The 16,533-nt window shown below is 36.9% G+C and overlaps 1 protein-coding gene across 8 annotated transcripts in view; it reads left to right on the top strand.

The window, feature by feature from the left end:
- TESMIN (testis expressed metallothionein like protein) overlaps positions 1 to 16,533 on the top strand; it is a 77,974-nt gene that overhangs the window by 8,572 nt on the left and 52,869 nt on the right. For 3 of the 8 annotated variants that reach the window (XM_015286831.4, XM_040701746.2, XM_040701747.2), the window contains exons 7-13: positions 443 to 519; positions 1,917 to 2,002; positions 2,631 to 2,702; positions 3,313 to 3,415; positions 5,524 to 5,661; positions 6,193 to 6,368; positions 7,870 to 8,578. In XM_015286831.4, coding sequence (XP_015142317.1) covers positions 443 to 519; positions 1,917 to 2,002; positions 2,631 to 2,702; positions 3,313 to 3,415; positions 5,524 to 5,661; positions 6,193 to 6,368; positions 7,870 to 8,047 — 830 coding nt within the window. In that variant the 3' untranslated portion in view covers positions 8,048 to 8,578. Of the gene's footprint in view, positions 1 to 442; positions 520 to 1,916; positions 2,003 to 2,630; positions 2,703 to 3,312; positions 3,416 to 5,523; positions 5,662 to 6,192; positions 6,369 to 7,869; positions 8,579 to 9,441; positions 9,481 to 10,195; positions 10,344 to 16,533 lie in introns of those variants that run through there. The other 5 variants (XM_040701750.2, XM_046942339.1, XM_046942340.1 and 2 more) reach the window with 3 other exon arrangements.

The following is a 16,533-nucleotide window of genomic DNA, read 5'->3' as shown; positions in this document are numbered from 1 at the left end:
CTAAACATCTGGTCTGGTTATTTTTCATGTCAAAATATTACAAGTCTATGCTCTTTCTAATTAAATGTACTTGATTTCATTGAGTAATAGCATCTGTCCACGTTCCTAGCTAAAAAACTGGTGAAGAGTTGAATTCTTCTGTAAAGGAGTATTTTTTATTGTCAGTTTTCTTTTTCTAATTGAGAAAAACTTTTCTGAAGAAAGATCTTCTAGGTTCTTCTTTGATACATTTATGGAGTAAGTTTGCTCCCCAAACTAAATGGAGTAGATAGTGCAAAAAGACAGACACTGTCAGGAAATATTCTGGGTTTTGTTTTGTTTTGTTTTTTATTAATATAAAAAGTCAAAACTACCCATTTGCCTGTATGCTTAATTCAAAGAGTTTAATGGATAAATTCAACTTTATACATTGTGAGCAGTCAGTTAAATGTCATCTTTGCAGATGCGGACAACCCTGTAACGGCTCTACTGGGGCAGTTTTTGCCTGTTCCAGGTAATCTGGATTCAAACAAACAAGAGGTAAAGCAACTTTATTCTTGTCACATATTAAGCAGAGTATAAACTTTCCTTTTCTTAAAGTAGGTTCTTGTGTCTAATGTCAGGAGGTAATGATTGTATGCATTTTCTAAAGACAGTTTAGCTAATTTAGACAGGTTCGTTTTACAATCCTGAATGCTTTCTGTGTACAAATTCTCCAATTTGAGAATTTTCTGTAAATAATAACAATTAAAGGTGCACTTTTCCATGAGAAAAATAAATTCCAATTTTTCAGACTTGAATTTGGTACTTATGTAAATGACTTTATTTCTGAGAACTATTTGAGAGTTGAAGGAAAACACATTGACTTTTACCAGAAAGAGAATATTTTCTTCCGGTAGGATTCCTTACACTGTATTTCTTGACTAGGACTTAATAGTCAATAAGTCTTTATAATTTTTTTTTCAATTATTATTTGCTAATGGAGCCATAGAAGTGTATTGCAATTTATTTTTAAAAATGGAAACAGAAGACTAAAAATCTTTGTGGATGTTTGATTTCTCTCGTTACTTCCAACAGAGCTGGTAGCAAAAATCATTGCAAATGTTTACCTGTTAACTTCTGATTTGTGTTAAATGAATGTAATGTCAGTACAAGCACAGCAGATGGTTTGTGGTTAACAGCCACCCTCATAAAGGAGGAAATTAAAAACCCAAGGGCCAGATGGAGCAATGAACTATAGAGTCTTTCATCATGAAAAGTAGCGTACTGAAAAATTGGTGCCTAAACATTCTAGAGATGTAGACAGGATTGCAGTTCTCTCTCTGATTTTATCCCCAGCCTGTTGTTCCCTAGATTTCTTCTCTTGCTTTAAATATATTAATTTTCTTCTTCCTTATCAGCAGCTAGATTGATAACCGCTTAAAATAATTATCATTTACAAGTACTCACAGCACCTCCTTGTACCTGTTTTACTAGGCTATTATATGTCTGAAGAGAAAATAGATCTGCATTCTGTTTTGTTGGACCGTAAGCTAATACATTTAGTTAAGTTTGTTTAGTCTTCAACCAATTAGCTGCCGTACTGCAGCTGAGCATAATGTACATCATCAAGTCACTAGCCAGTTTGACTTGATCACTGCAATTAAAAGCAACTGAACTTAGAGTTATCAGTATACTGAAAACAGCGTGCAAATGCTGCAGCACTGGCTGCTGTTCTTGATACTTCGTACTGGGAGAAATGGGTATCCTGACATACAAAGCAGTTTTAAAGAGGAAATGCATGCAGTTTTCACAGCTTCGTACTTCCATGAGTTTTGTCACTATACATGGCAAACAAAGCATCGTCAGGACATTTTCTTTGTGTTACTTTTTTAACTCACAGGAATCTGTTTTTAAAACTTAATATAAGCAAGCTGTATGTATTTTATCTTGAACAGTTTGAACACGAATACTTACAATCAATAGCTAGCTCTTCTACTTTCCAACCAGAATCTAATCTACATGTGAAAATGACTTCAGCAGGGTAAGATGCTTGCAACACTTAGTCCATTATGAATTTTGAATTTTATACTGGCAAATACTCCTACACATCTTTGTGTAATACAGCTGCTTCTCATGCAATTTTGTAAGAGTGATTTGTGTATATATCATGGTAGCCATTATTCCATTTACTGGTGGTCAAGGCTTCCAGGATTTCTTAGGATCAATGCAACTGTGCTGTAAATGTGTCCAAAAAACTTTTAATTTTCTGAGTTAATTGATACGTTTTAAAATATAATTAACATGTGTTTAGCTCATAGTTCTAACACTAATGAGATTCTTTTAATAAACCTTAATTGCAGATCATTTTTAAATACAAGGCAGATGCAAGCCCGGTGTGACAGATGAGAGTGCTTTGCAGTTGCAGTGCAGTTACTGGGTTCTGACTGGTTGCTGACCTGCCCCTAGTAGTGACAACTGGTAGATTGCAGGAGATTGTCTTTTTGTCACTTGTTTTTTGACTCCACAATTGTTTAAATAGCACTGCAGTAGCTGTGGGGAGGGTGGGGGGGTGGGGGGGGAAGAATGTATCAAAGTTTCAAAAGTATAGACCAATTTTTGATTTGTAAATTTTTTTTTTCCTTATTTTCTTCCTCTTTCAATTTGTGTAGCCTACCTTTTGGTTCAGGGATTACAAAGTCTAAGAAACCATGTAAATGCACAAAATCGCAGTGTCTGAAATTGTAAGTAATAGCTTATCAACATTTAATAAATATTGATAGCAGTGTATATTTAAAAGAATAAGCATACAATAAATGTATTCTAATGAACAAGCCATATGAGGCAAAAATTGCTCGTCTGATCTTTAGGTAAAGATCAACAGTTTATGTCAAATAGTATCACACAAATTCACAATTCAGGGTGTAGTTGTGGATGATTAACATAATTAAAAACATGGAAAATATAAAGAGAACCTAGAAGGCATTGTTCAGAGTGCATCTAGAAGATCGTTTATAGAATGAAAATGCTGTATATTGAAGTATCAATTCTGTCTCACTTCTGTACAGCAGTGATCTACATAACTATTATGCAGAGTCTTATTATGTATTTACATGCATATGTAAAATGCACAGAGATGTGTATATGATGATTAAAATTTGTTTCATTTATGGAGTGGGTGCATTTTAAAAAATGTGAAAATGAACGAGTGAGAGAGAAGGTCTCTGTTTATTTTTGGATATGGTTAAATAACAGAGGAGGGGTAGGAACTATGAGTTCTGGTTTGAAGTTGAATAACATTTAAAACCAGTTAATCTTTTCATTTCTTAAGTTGTGTTAATATGTTGATTGTAGATATTGTGAATGCTTTGCCAGTGGAGACTTTTGCAACAACTGCAATTGCAATAATTGTTACAACAATCCACTTCATGAAACTGAACGATTTAAAGCCATTAAGGTAAAATATATCTATACACATGATACTGTATATATCAATATCAGCTTTGTGTATGAAAAATGCACTAATATTGTTTTATTTCTCTAGCTACAGTCTTTGAAATATGTTATTTTTATACAAAATGTCACCAATGGCGGCTGCTATATTTTTCTTACATTAAAAAAATAACATTTTTCTTTTTTAATTTACTTTTAAGGAGCCTCTGATACTTTTGATTATAACTAGTGGCATATTAATGGAATGATAATTTTTACTGTTGGAACAAAGCGTGCAAATCCATATTTAATTTCAGAAAATGTTCTCACTTGAACAAAAATTTGTGTCCCAAAGTCAGAATTAGATTGATGATGTTGGTTGATGGAAGACTCAGCATGAGCTAGTAATGGGCACTTGTAGCCCAGAAGGTCAACTGTATCCTGGGTCGCATCAGAGAAGTGTGACCAGCAGGTTGAGGGAGGTGATTCTGTCCCTCTGCTCTGCTCTCGTGAGACCCTACCTGGAGTATTGCTTCCAGTTCTGGGTCCTCCAACACAAGAAGGACATGGAGCTGTTGGAGCAGGTCCAGAGGAGAGCCATGAAGATGCTCAGAGGGCTGGAGCACCTCCCCTGTGAGGACAGGCTGAGAGAGAAGAGCTGGGGCTCTTCACCCTGGAGAAGAGAAGGTCTGTGGGGCCTTATATAGTGGTCTTCCTGGACCTGAAGGGGGCCTACAGGAAAGCTGGGGAGGGACTTTGTAGAAGGGCATGTAGTGACAGGATGAGGGAAAATGGTTTAAAACTGGAAGAAGGTAGATTTAAACTAGATATTAAGAAGAAATTATTTACTGTGAGGGTGGTGAGACATTGGAACAGGTTGGCCAGAGAGGCTGTGGGTGCCCCCTCTCTGTAAGCATTCAAGGCCAGGCTAGATGGGACTTTGAGCAACTTCATCCAGAGGGAGGCATCCTTGCCTATAGCAGGAACTGATCTTAAAGGTCCCTTCCAACCCAAGCCATTCTGTGATTCTATGAAATTATCATTTTCTGAATTACTATTTTAATTGACAGATCTTTTGTAGTTGTCTGTGCTATTCTTTCTGGTTGACTAAGCAACAATGCAAAGCAAAGCTCATGCTCATCACAACAGCACTGAACCCTTTACTTCTGAGAAGCAGTGAGATTCTACATTTGGAAACTCTGCTTTTATTAGTGGAATATTAAACAGTATGGGGGGCTAACTTTTGTATTTTATCGAACTGCAGAATCTGGGCAATTATTTATTGTATATAAATACATATCTGTTATGTAAGGTTTAAAGTGAAAGTGAAACATCTTAATATACTGATACTTTAAAATAAGGATATATTGGTGGGTTTGTGTTTCTTGTGTGCAGCTCTCCAGATCTCTGTTGTATCATTCACATCATCTGTGGATTGTACAAGAAGTTCATTTAATTAGAATTCTTCTGAATCCAACTGGGCAAAGCCACAGTAGTTTTTGATATAGATATGCTACAACTAGGTTTTGAATTCAAATGCTCTTCAGCAGTTGAACTGGTGAGGTTGTAGCAGTCTAAGCACTCCTTTCACTGCCACAGATAGCATCATGGTAGAGCGCAAGAGATCTTGTTTGTCCTTGAGAAAAGCATACCAGTTTCTGTGCCACTCTTATATATTGTACATAGAGTGCTGTTTAATCTGACTTATATGGTATTCTGAAAAAAGCTACTGTCCAGTGGAAAATCCAGTGCTGATTTCTGTGTATCAGCTTTGTATTGGACCATTCTATGGTTAATAATTCTGAGGTGTCCATAGCTATATATGGATGGGTTCATTTTTCACCAAGAACTTTCTGTTTCTGGTGAAAGTAGTATCAGCAGAGAGACAAAAACAGCCCCAAAAGAATAACAGATGAGTGGGTCATTTAGGATATTCCATAAAATCATGGTAGATCCCACTCAATTCAGTATTCTGGAATCTTTGAATTTTTGCTATTGCACGTTTTGGGAAACTTATGTATGTTCCTCTTATCACCAAGTGAAAATCAGAATTTCTTTTTTAAATACTGGGTATCACTTAGATGCTATAAAACAGTCTTTGAATATCTCTTAATGTAACCCTTTTTGTTTTAGGTCTGTCTTGATAGAAACCCAGAAGCTTTTCTACCAAAGATTGGACAAAGCGAACTGGGAGACATTAAACCTCACCATAACAAAGGATGTAACTGCAAGCGTTCAGGATGTCTCAAGAATTATTGTGAGTGCTTTGAGGTGAGTCTGTCCGATTTTCCTGTCAGTGTTTATCACATTATCACTGACTGTATTCTGTAAACACTAGTCTCTAAAAAGAATTTCTTATCTCTTTGAATAGTGCATCATAATTTTTTTTTTAACATAAGGGAAGCAATCTCTCTCTTGTCATGCCTTGTCGTGACTTCAAATAATTATAGCTGAAGTTGATCAGTTGAAATGTTCAGTGCCATGAGCTGTCAGCCAGTGCTGTGCTCCAGATGAAAAGAGGAATGGATTTCTGCCAACTCAGATAGTCTTTGCACAAACTGCAAATTTATGGGGGTGTTGATTTGTCCAGTATACAGAGCAAAGAGAATCATCATTCACCAAAAACAATTCCTGCAAGGAACAGATTTGCTTCCTTACATAGATACTGATGATCTCATTCTGGGGGTATCCAAGACACGTGCATCTTGAATAAGTCCTGGAGATTTAACTCTAGTGGCTGCTCAGTTGTATGTTTGATTCAAGTTTTATACATTTTTATTCTAAGTATTCTATATTTACCAGGCTAAGATTGTGTGTTCCTCAATTTGTAAATGCATTGGTTGCAAAAATTATGAAGAAAGTCCAGATAAAAAAACCCAGCCGACCATGCTAAACTACATGGACATTGGAAATAATGATGAAAATAACCTGTTTTTGACATCAACATTTGAAATTTCACCAAAATTGGAGAAGGACAGGTGAATATTTGGAAATATAATAGTTAATACATTGATCTGAATTCATTAATTTTTCAGTTGGCCATTATTCATAGAATCATAGAACTGCTCAGGTTGGAAAAGGCCTTCAAGATCATCAAGTCCAACTGCAACCTAACCATACTACCCTAACTCTAACAACCCTCTGCTAAATCATGTCCCTGAGCACCGCATCCAAGAGGATTTTAATTTGTAATGGATTATTATTAATTAATGGATTTTTATTGTACTTATCTAAGAAATGGTGACTGAAATGATAGATGGTTTATAAAAAAGAAATCACATAGTTTTTGCCCTTCTAAGTTAAAAAAAAGAGGGGGGGGGGATAAATTAAATTAAAAAGAAGGGTTTTCCCCTTCTAAGGGGAAGGCTGTTCCTATCCTTTAGGAATATGATATGAAGAGTTCAGGGGTATGAGTCTGCTTAAAAAACAGCACTTATTTTGGTACTGATCACATACTCAGTTCTCTTCATTCCCTGCCTCCCATTTATTTCTTACAAAACTTGCTCCTAGAAGTATGTTAAAATGTTGGTGGATTTCATTTAATGAGCATGTTTATACCTCTTCTCTTCTCCTCCCATCTCTTCTTCCTTTGGCTCACTACTTGTCAATTTTATTTTGGCAGTTTGCTTGTAATGTTTTTCAAGAAGGCCATACTATCCTAATATTATACTTGTTAATGCAGTTGTATTTTTGGTTGGTTGTTTTTAGTCATTGGCTTAGTAAATAAAAACACCTATTAATAAATCAAATTAATTAAAGCAACTTTTAATTGATTTTATTGAGATTTACTCCAGGCTTTCAAATTCTCAGTTTGCATACAGCATTTTCTTTGCATTAACCACTGCCTTGAAATTCTTATGCTAATTCTGTTTTAAAATATCTGAATAATTTCTGCTGTGGGTAATATATTGATTGGGTAGATGGTGCCAATAGAGTGAGTGTTGCTATTAATGTAGCAGAAGGAGTTATGGTGTTAACAACTGGTAGTTTCAAGAGGTTTTTGTCAAAGAAATGTTGGTAAGGTGCCATTCAGGGAATCCTTGAGAGACTTGATTCTACTTATTTTAACAGCAGTAATCTGATACAGTTGGTATCTCTTAGATTCTAACTAAGAGTTTTTAATGTATTTCTTCGTACGTGATGTAGGATCTGACTGTTGCTTGCTTATCTAAAAAGCGGCTTATTGTATAATCTTTCCCTGCTGCACTCATTGGTCAGCATTTGTATAGACCAACTCTGTAGTGTGAACACAGTCTTCCATGTGATTAATTAGAAAAACTCAGAAACAAACCATTGGAAGGAAAAGCTATTCAGTGTAAAACTGAGATTTCTACAGGGATGTGTCACAGTAACAGTGCAGTTAGTTTGAGTCAGCTGTGTGCATTCCAGCTCTTAGGTAAAGGTTTGCAGTTTGTCTTTTAGATTATTTTCTGTATTTAAAACGCATATATTTTATACTAGTTTCTTTTTCCATGTCAGGGAAACAGCTGTATCTATTTCTTGGGAAGATGTGAAATCAACATGTGCTTGTCTCCTGGTGAAAGCTGAAGAGGCAGAAAAAGGAGGTTACTCTGTCTGTCAAGCTGAACGCATAATCATGGAGGAATTTGGGAGGTGTTTATCCCAGATCCTACATGTGCTATCAAAATATAAATGACTGAAAGTTGAATGATGTTCAACATATTATAAAGTCAATGAGTAGTAGTATTGATATATTGTCATAGTCTAAATTATCTTACCTTGAATTTTCATAGGGCTCATTTCATTGGCTTCAGCTGCATTCTTTCTGAATTATGCTGATGGAAGTGAAACTTGGGGTTTTCTGGGCCAATTGTTCAGTCCTTACATAGTATCTAGTTTAAAGTTTTACTTAGAATGACTTTGTTGAGCGTTTATGTGAGTGGAAAGCCAATAAGCACTGACAAAGAAGTTGCTATCTTAGTTTGGTTCTTATTGCTTGTGAAACCATTCAACTTCCAGTGATGGTAGGCAAATCTGCTAATTTAGCTTTGTGTCTTCTTTGATTTTGGCAACTTATTTCTCTCACTGCTGCCATATTGTCATCTAAATGACTTGATAAATTATATAAAAATTAATGCTCTTTGGTTTTAGATGTTTTGTGCTAGTTTAATATTTGCTTGGATATTTTGGCTTTTAAGCTTGAAAGAATAAAGATATTCTCCATGTGTGTTGATTCAAAATTCTTGGTAGGATAGCAGATATGATTGCATGCTATTTTAAAATTTATTTAATAAGAGGTAGGGCTTTTTTAATGAGTGGTAGTTGATATGTGAATGGATTGGCTTATACGTCTTTGTTCTTAACAACTGCTGCTGGGGATTGCTGAAGATTGCTGGAGAAAATGGGTTCTCAAAGTGCTCCAAAAGGGATATGGTATAATCTCGATGTATCACTCCTTGATCCTTCACTTCCTAAGACCATTTCCTTTTAGTCTGGAATTAATACCTACATAATGGCATGGTCTTAAGATGTTTGTCCCCAGAGAGATTTACTATGACATCATGAAGTCAGAAGAGCACACACAGCTGTAGAGTCAATAGACTCTAAATAAATAAGTGGAGAATTAAAATATATTTAAAGTGGGGGAGATGAGGGATTGGGAAGGTAAGAAATTCTACAGCCAAATGTAAAAGGTAGAAGTGCAAGCTGGGGATAGATATAAATGAAGTGCAAATAGCAAAGTAAGGAAAATGAGTTAGACAAGACTTGAGCTACAGCTTTCAGCAGCACCCTTAGGCAAGAGCTGTCTCTGATTTTTCTTAATATATTTTTTTAAAAAGAATGAGCAAGTCCATGGCTTCATAACTCCATGAACTAATTATATTTTAACCCTGCAGATAAAAAAAAGTCCAGATCTTTTTGAAACTGCCAATATGTCAGCCTCATCTGAAAATAGCAAGAAATCTTCCTTTTTCTTTTTTTCTTTTTTCTTTTTTTTTAAGATGGATAAAGTTGAGATTATTTTTATGGGTGCAACTGCAAAGTTATTTAAAGCAAACATTCTCATCAAATATCTTTTTTCTATTTCAGCTTTTAACAGTGGATATATCAGAGTACTTCGAAGGCTTGGTAAACTGTTGTCAAGATTTCCAGTGCAGGGGCGGGGGCGGAGGGGTGAGGATGCAGTGCAGTGATAGCTCAGGTTATGGCAAATAAGTTCATGGATTTCATACATTGGCTAAAAAGTCCCATGAACAGCAAGAAAAATATGGAGCCTTGCTGTCCATTTTCATAAAGGAATTTGAGAATAGATTTCAACATTGAAAGAAAAAATAATCAATATTTTGGTTTATTTGCAACTTCATTTTCAGTCAACATCAATACAGTATTTGCAAATTCTCGAGAGGAATGTTTAGAGTTCCAATCCAATATCTGGTCATGTCTCTTTACCAGACTTCTATAAGCCCTCTCTTACCAGAGAGAAATATCCTTTGCCTTGCAGTCATGCTTTATTCGTGTCACTGCTTTTGGCTGTATGTGCATTTGTGAACAACTTTTTCAAGGATGAAGCAAGGAAGAGTGGAAAAAAATAATTAAAAAAAAGGATCTTTTTCATCAAAAATCTCTGACAAAAACATCTTGATAGCTCACTAAAAATTGCAGTCACTGCCATCAAACCAGACTGATGCGTTAGTTTTGTTGCTCTCTTTTTAATATGTTTTAATTTAAAAAAACCCAAAACATTAAAATAAGTTTGTTACTTATATGCACTAACCATATTATATCTATTTTATGAAGGCTACTCTGAAAGTAATGCTTCCTATTTTATTGTATTGGCCCACAGCATCAGAGATGGATGTTGGTGGTGTGGCAGTAGAGGCTGAACCTTCTCGTGACAGCATTCTGTTATATCTTGTTGCTGTGAGACAGATGGCAGCAGAGGGGCAGTCTGACAAAATGGCGTCTGACGTCGAAATGTATATGAAGAAAAGGTATGGAATTGATTTCTTCTGTGTGGAAAAAATTGCACCCACTGAAATTCATCAGTGCCTGCTGAATGGCTATGGTGGTGAAACAGTCAGTGGATGTGAGCACAGTGAGGTGGTGAATGGTGTGCTTCAACAGTGGCAACAGCAGCAGTGGCTCATCTCTGCTGGTGATGATTGTTACGAATACAGCATGCGGGCTCTTGTTAACTGCTGGTGAAAATGCATACCTAGTGGTGGTGACTGTATTGAAAAACAGTGTTTTGTAGCTGAGAATTTGCTCTAGTAAATAATGTCATTGTACAATAATGTTGATTGTAGTTTCCATGGAAATAATTAGGAGGAATTACTTTCAGACCAACCTCTGCAGATGTGGCAACCTTTGCAGATATGTCTTCATTCAGTGTAGCCAGACAAGCCAAAAGGCTGGACACTCGTGATGTAATGGAATATTAGTGGGAAGATGGTCCAGCATTGCATTTAGAAGTAGCCCTTTTATGTAGAAATAATTGCATAATTTAAGCGTGTTTGCTGGGGACAGTAAATTAGGTACGTGGCACAGGAGTTTGGGTATCTGTATATTGGCATATTCAGGGGATTTTCAAAAGGAGAGATAGTAGATTATGCTGTATTTGCCTTGCATTAATCTCATACTTTACAGCTTCTCTACTAGTCGTCTATGGCACCCAGAAAAGTATTTCTTCTCCTTGATATGTCATTCTTAAAACCTCTCAATGCTTAACACTGCTACATGCTGAGGCAAGATGCAGGCAGAGTGTATTCCCTTTCCCAGAGATATAAATTCTCCTGTTTCATTGTGTATACTCAAATTGATTGCTTTGGCATCATGAATGAATTTTCAGCCCCATAAGATAGAAAATTCAAAGGGAATTTTAGAAATTTTCTTTTATAATTTAGGTCTATGTAGGATCATCTGTGAAATGTTTTATGTTCTTCCAGTTCCAAAATTTATCTGCTGTTGATGCTCTCAGTCTCTGACTCTTTCTGTATCACAGTTTTGTTTGGAATCTCTTGAGTTGTGTCTGAAAGGTACAACAAAGTGCTGGGAAGTGTTTGGGAAATGTAAAACAGATGTTCTGTGGGCCCTTCTAAACTGTACACATCATCATCAAGGGACTATGTTTGAAGATTCAGCTCTCTGTGCCTACAGTCCACACCAGCAATGTGCGTGGTACCTCAGCATGAAGAGCTCTTGGGAATAATAAAGTGATCCACTTATTGCCAGGCAAGTCTGTAGTGATGAGGTAAATACAAAGTCAAACCAGGAATTCCAATTAGTGAGCCAAGATCAACATGGTGCGTAGGTGGGCATAGGTATGTCTGAGAAGTAGCTCAGGAAGGAGCAAAACCTGAGCTTAGGGACACCTCCTGGGTGAAGGCAGAGGCTTCTCACAGCACTGGGATCCTCAGAGTGTGGTCAGCACAACAGATATATTGTGCTGCTCCAGGTTGATTTGATTAGGCAAAGATCTGTTCAGTAGGGAACAAATAGACAACGTGTCACAATTTTACTCTCACCATCATTCCTTCTTCCTCCCCTTCCTCCATCCTTGTTCAATGGTTTCAACCCTGCTGGTGACTGCGATAAATCAGCACGTGCCTTTTAACAATATAGAATCATAGAATCACCAAGGTTGGAAAAGACCCACAGGATTATCCAGTCCAACCATTCGCCCTTCACCAATGGTTCTTGCTAAACCATGTCCCTCAACACAACATCCAAATGCTCTTTGAACACCACCAGGCTCGGTGACTCCACCACCTCTCTGGGCAGCCCATTCCAGTTCCTGACCACCCTTTCAGAGAAGTAGTATTTCCTCACGTCCAGCCTGAACCTTCCCTGGTGCAGCTTAAAGCCATAATATTCATTTTTCCCTCAAAGGGACTTCCTGGTTCTACACTGTCAGTAGTTTACATCTAAACACTTCTCATGTTATTCTATTAGGTTAGCCTCAGATTGTGGCTGGGCCTTTCCCTTGTCTGCAGTATGTGGCAGTTTCTCATACTTCTACCCTATTGGGTTAAGGCTGGCTAAGTCTGGGCATCTGTACCTTAACAGGTAATGAATATTACTGGAAGTGATGAACTTTGAACACATATAAAATAATTAGATGAATTACTCTGTTTTACTGCACTGACAGTACAGTCTTCTTGTATGATACAAGTCTAGTGTCATAATTTGACTTTTGCCCTTAGGTGATTTTTCTTTTGTTGTTGTTGTTGCAAGATATTTTTTTTAAGGGAGAAATAAGAATTATGATACCTGTTGCGATTAGACTTTATGTGTATGTTTGGTATTTTGGGCATGTCTGTATTTCTGCCTATGTGGCAATGCAACATTAAGTCAGCTTATTCTGTTGAGCTGTGTGTAATCAATAGGACGGGATACATGGAGACCATCTGTGTACAGGTGTCCATTTCCAAATGTTGCAGCATGGCAACCTGCTGTGGCATACTTTGTTGTTTAGTTATTATCATTCCTTTTAACAATCATAGTCAGTAACTAGTGAAGCTGTATCAGACTGACCTTTTGAGATGTGCTAGTAGTTAAATGTTCCTAATAAACTGAACAGCACAGAGCGCTGTGTTTTTTGGAGGGGTAACACGAGGACTTCGGAGAACTAAGTTCTCTGAGCTCTGCTACAGGCTTCCTGGCAGGCCCTGAAAGAGATTTGCTGAACTTCGATGGCCTTGTTTCAGGGAAAAGGGCCTTTTTGAAATAGAATTCTTGTCCATACTATAAAACAGGATGACAGGGTCCTTTGTGGTTTTCCTTTAATCTTCCAGTTGTTTCGGGCTCAGTCAATAACACATGTAGCCCATTTAGTTAAATGGGATCTTAGTCAGGTCTTTACAACAAAGTAGAAGTAGCAGATCCTGAGCAAGTACCTAGCACAATGGGGCTCTGAACTGAGCCCTCTACTGTAGCAGAAATCACAGAAATACTGCTAATATTTTAGGGAGACCAAGAGGTATATGGTGAATTTGCAGAACCCTATAGCTTACCCTATAAACATAACCCCAGAACAATGCTTTCATAAATCTTCATTATAGCGTGGATATTTGCCAGTCAGTATTACCCACTTCAGAGACCAAATGTGACTCATTATTGAATTACTACAATCTGTGCTGATGTAGAAGCACCCCTGACACATCTTGTTGTGAGCCATTTTTTCAGAGTAATTGCATTAGTAATAGCCGATTACACAGCAATCTCGTGTTCCTACAAAATTAAGGTAATTACTGTAGCTAGAAACACATCCCTCTGTATTCTGTCCTGGCAAGGAAGCTGGTAAAAGGCAGTGCAATGTTTCAATTCTTTGTAACAAGAGAAACATGAAGCTATAATTATGTTATTGGTGTGGGGGAGGGGAAGTTTTTACATTTGAAAGGCACATGGAAACAAAATCGTAGTTTGCAGCTACGCATTCCTATTCCACAAAGGAAAAAAAAAAATCTTTTGTATTTAGGCTCTTTAACCAGTATGGATGAAATATATTTGAAATACATGACTGAGTTTGTGTTCTCTGTTTTGAAAGCCATAGATGTCTGCCTTTGAAGTAGACTTATTGTGCAAAAGATGTGTTCTTCTTTGATCTGGATGGTCCAGCAAATCTGATATGGATTTATTGTTATACTGAATTAAATAGTTATTAATTTGTTCATATGGCAAACCTCTTGAATACTGGGGCCAGCTTCTAATTAGTCCATGTGCAACAGAATTTAATTTGTGCTACAGCTTTTACCTTTTTTTGTGTCTTGGGGGAAAATATGACATTTCACATTGATGCAGTATTAGATGTTTAATATATCAGCTGAGAAAAAGCAGACAAACCATCCTCTGTAAGCTAAGTAATTCGATCCCAAATAGTCTAGAAGGGATATTAGTCTCTTCACAGGTATTATGCAGCATCAGAATTCATAGACAGAGGGTGCCAGTTGGTCATCTGACACCTGCAGCTTGTGTTTGGGTTTGAGCAGATGAAAGGGTGTTGCTTAATGCAAGTACTCCTTGCAGATTTTACTTTCTGCTGCCTTACTGCACCATATTTGAATTGCTGAATGCAAATTAATAGCCCTGGAGTAGAAAGAATTGCTCACTTATTTTCCTTCATGTGCAAAACTGATAAGAATAACACGGTGCTCCAAATTGTTTTGATTATGAAGGTAAAGACCACCAACTACATATGGATTGTTCAGTCAACACAGCAGATGAAAAAGTGTCTGTTTAAGCTAAATTCATTTGATGCAAGTGTTGTACGTAGTTGTCACTTATTAGCAATGCTCCTGGTGAAAGAAGAGGCTCCTTTGAAATGATCAGAAATCACATCAAAGCAGCTACTTTAGAAACAACGTTTTTTTTTCATGAAGAGTTGTGATGAAAGAAGATACTGTGTTTCTCTGGTGCAGGACTTCTCCCAGCGGGACTGGGGAAACAGAAAACAACTTCATTGTGAAGCTGTTCCTATTTAGTGTTTATTTTTCCCCACTTTCATATTACTATTCCAGCCTCATTTCATCGCTGCATATATTTTCTCTTATGCCTGGTTCAGAAGCCTATTAAGATTTACATACTGTCAAAAGCAGAAGCAGGCAATTCTTGAGAGATACGGACTGCGTGGAATATAATAATCATCAGAGGTTGCTGCAGGTCTGCCGTGATTTGGAAACTGTCCATGCAGTGCGGATATAATTATGGAAAAGGTACCCATTATGTATGGTCAGAGTCCAGAATTAATGTCCAAATTGTTAATGCAGCTTAGTTAGTCACTATTATTTGTAAAATTCAGGGTGGCAGCAAGTATTTTCCGCTTTCCAGACTTTTCTGAACGAAGGGGAATGCTGTTCTGTCTCTGGGAGTACGTTTGTTGTTGATCATTTCTTCTTTTTTTTTTCCAATTACACGTACACACATATATAACACGCACATACACGTGTGTATATATCTTATGCAGAAATTATTTTTTCTGTCTTCAGTAGAAATGTGTAGACAGATCTTTTTATCACTTCTATGTTTTATCATTTTCATTTAAGAAATGCTTGGGTTTCATTAGAGCTTCAAACTATTTTTTACTGAGCAAATGTCTTGTAGAACTGCTTTGTTCAGTTCTGAAACTTTCACATACCTTTTCTTTGCTCTGAGTGCATATGAGCACATTTAACAGCTGTCTTCTTCAGAGCAAGAGATATGAGCTGCTGAAATAATTTCTTCCACGGAGCTATCCTTGCAATTGGAGCTACTAGTGAGATTTTTAGAGCCATACAGGGCATCCTGAATGTGCTCTTTTCTGCATTATAGTACTCGGATAAGCAACAAGGAAAACTTTTCCTTTCTGATGCAGAGTCAGGGTTAAGCAGTCAAGTGTAATCGGTGGAAGCCTTTCCCTTGACTTCAGTTAGTTATGAAAGCCAGCGATGCCATGCAGGGATTTGCTCATACCCTGCTTTGTCCCTCTGCACTTCACCCAATTCCATAACTTTGTCTCTTTTGGGGACAGTCTTGCATTTGTGTAGTGTCATTCACTGCTTCCTTTAGTTTGGCTAGATGCTTTACTAGAGTACAGCTGTATTGTATAGGTGGCATCAACAAACTTCACTGAATGCAGAATGGTGACAGTCAGTTTATCAGGAAGCAACATCAGACTATCCAGGATAATTCCTTCACTTCACATGGAAGTAAATGGATTACATAGAAGTACATGGATTTAACTTTGTATGGAACAGCTGTCCTGTGTGTAATGTGTGAGAAACTAAGGCAACTTTTCAACAGGTAAATAATAAGATTTACCATTTATATAGAAAAGGTCAGAAGCAACTTGCTTGAGATGTTCACGTTTTTCTAGATCTCAGGCAAGAATATAGCATGTTTTTAGGAAGGTTCATAAAACTGACAGCAACAAAAATTTTTAAATATCTGTTCAGATTCCTAAACTCTGTTTTAGCAAAACTGGAGAAGAAAGCACACACAAGCAAATTTAGTTGTGTTAAAATATCTGAAATATGGTAGATGGCTCTTCTGACAATTAATGTTTCTGGCAATTTCTTGAATAAGGGGCAAACACATTGTATTTGTGTTTAACTACCTTTAGAGATAATTTGATCATTTCCATATGCCGTGTTGTAGAAGATATTCAGCATTTGCTGTGAGGGTCACAAATGTATCTGCAGGGAGACA

The sequence above is a fragment of the Gallus gallus genome, chromosome 5, assembly GCF_016699485.2.
Source record: "Gallus gallus isolate bGalGal1 chromosome 5, bGalGal1.mat.broiler.GRCg7b, whole genome shotgun sequence".
Lineage (NCBI taxonomy): Eukaryota > Metazoa > Chordata > Aves > Galliformes > Phasianidae > Gallus > Gallus gallus.
The sequence above is the reverse complement of the archived record's forward strand: the minus strand, read 5'-3'. Positions and strand labels throughout refer to the sequence as shown.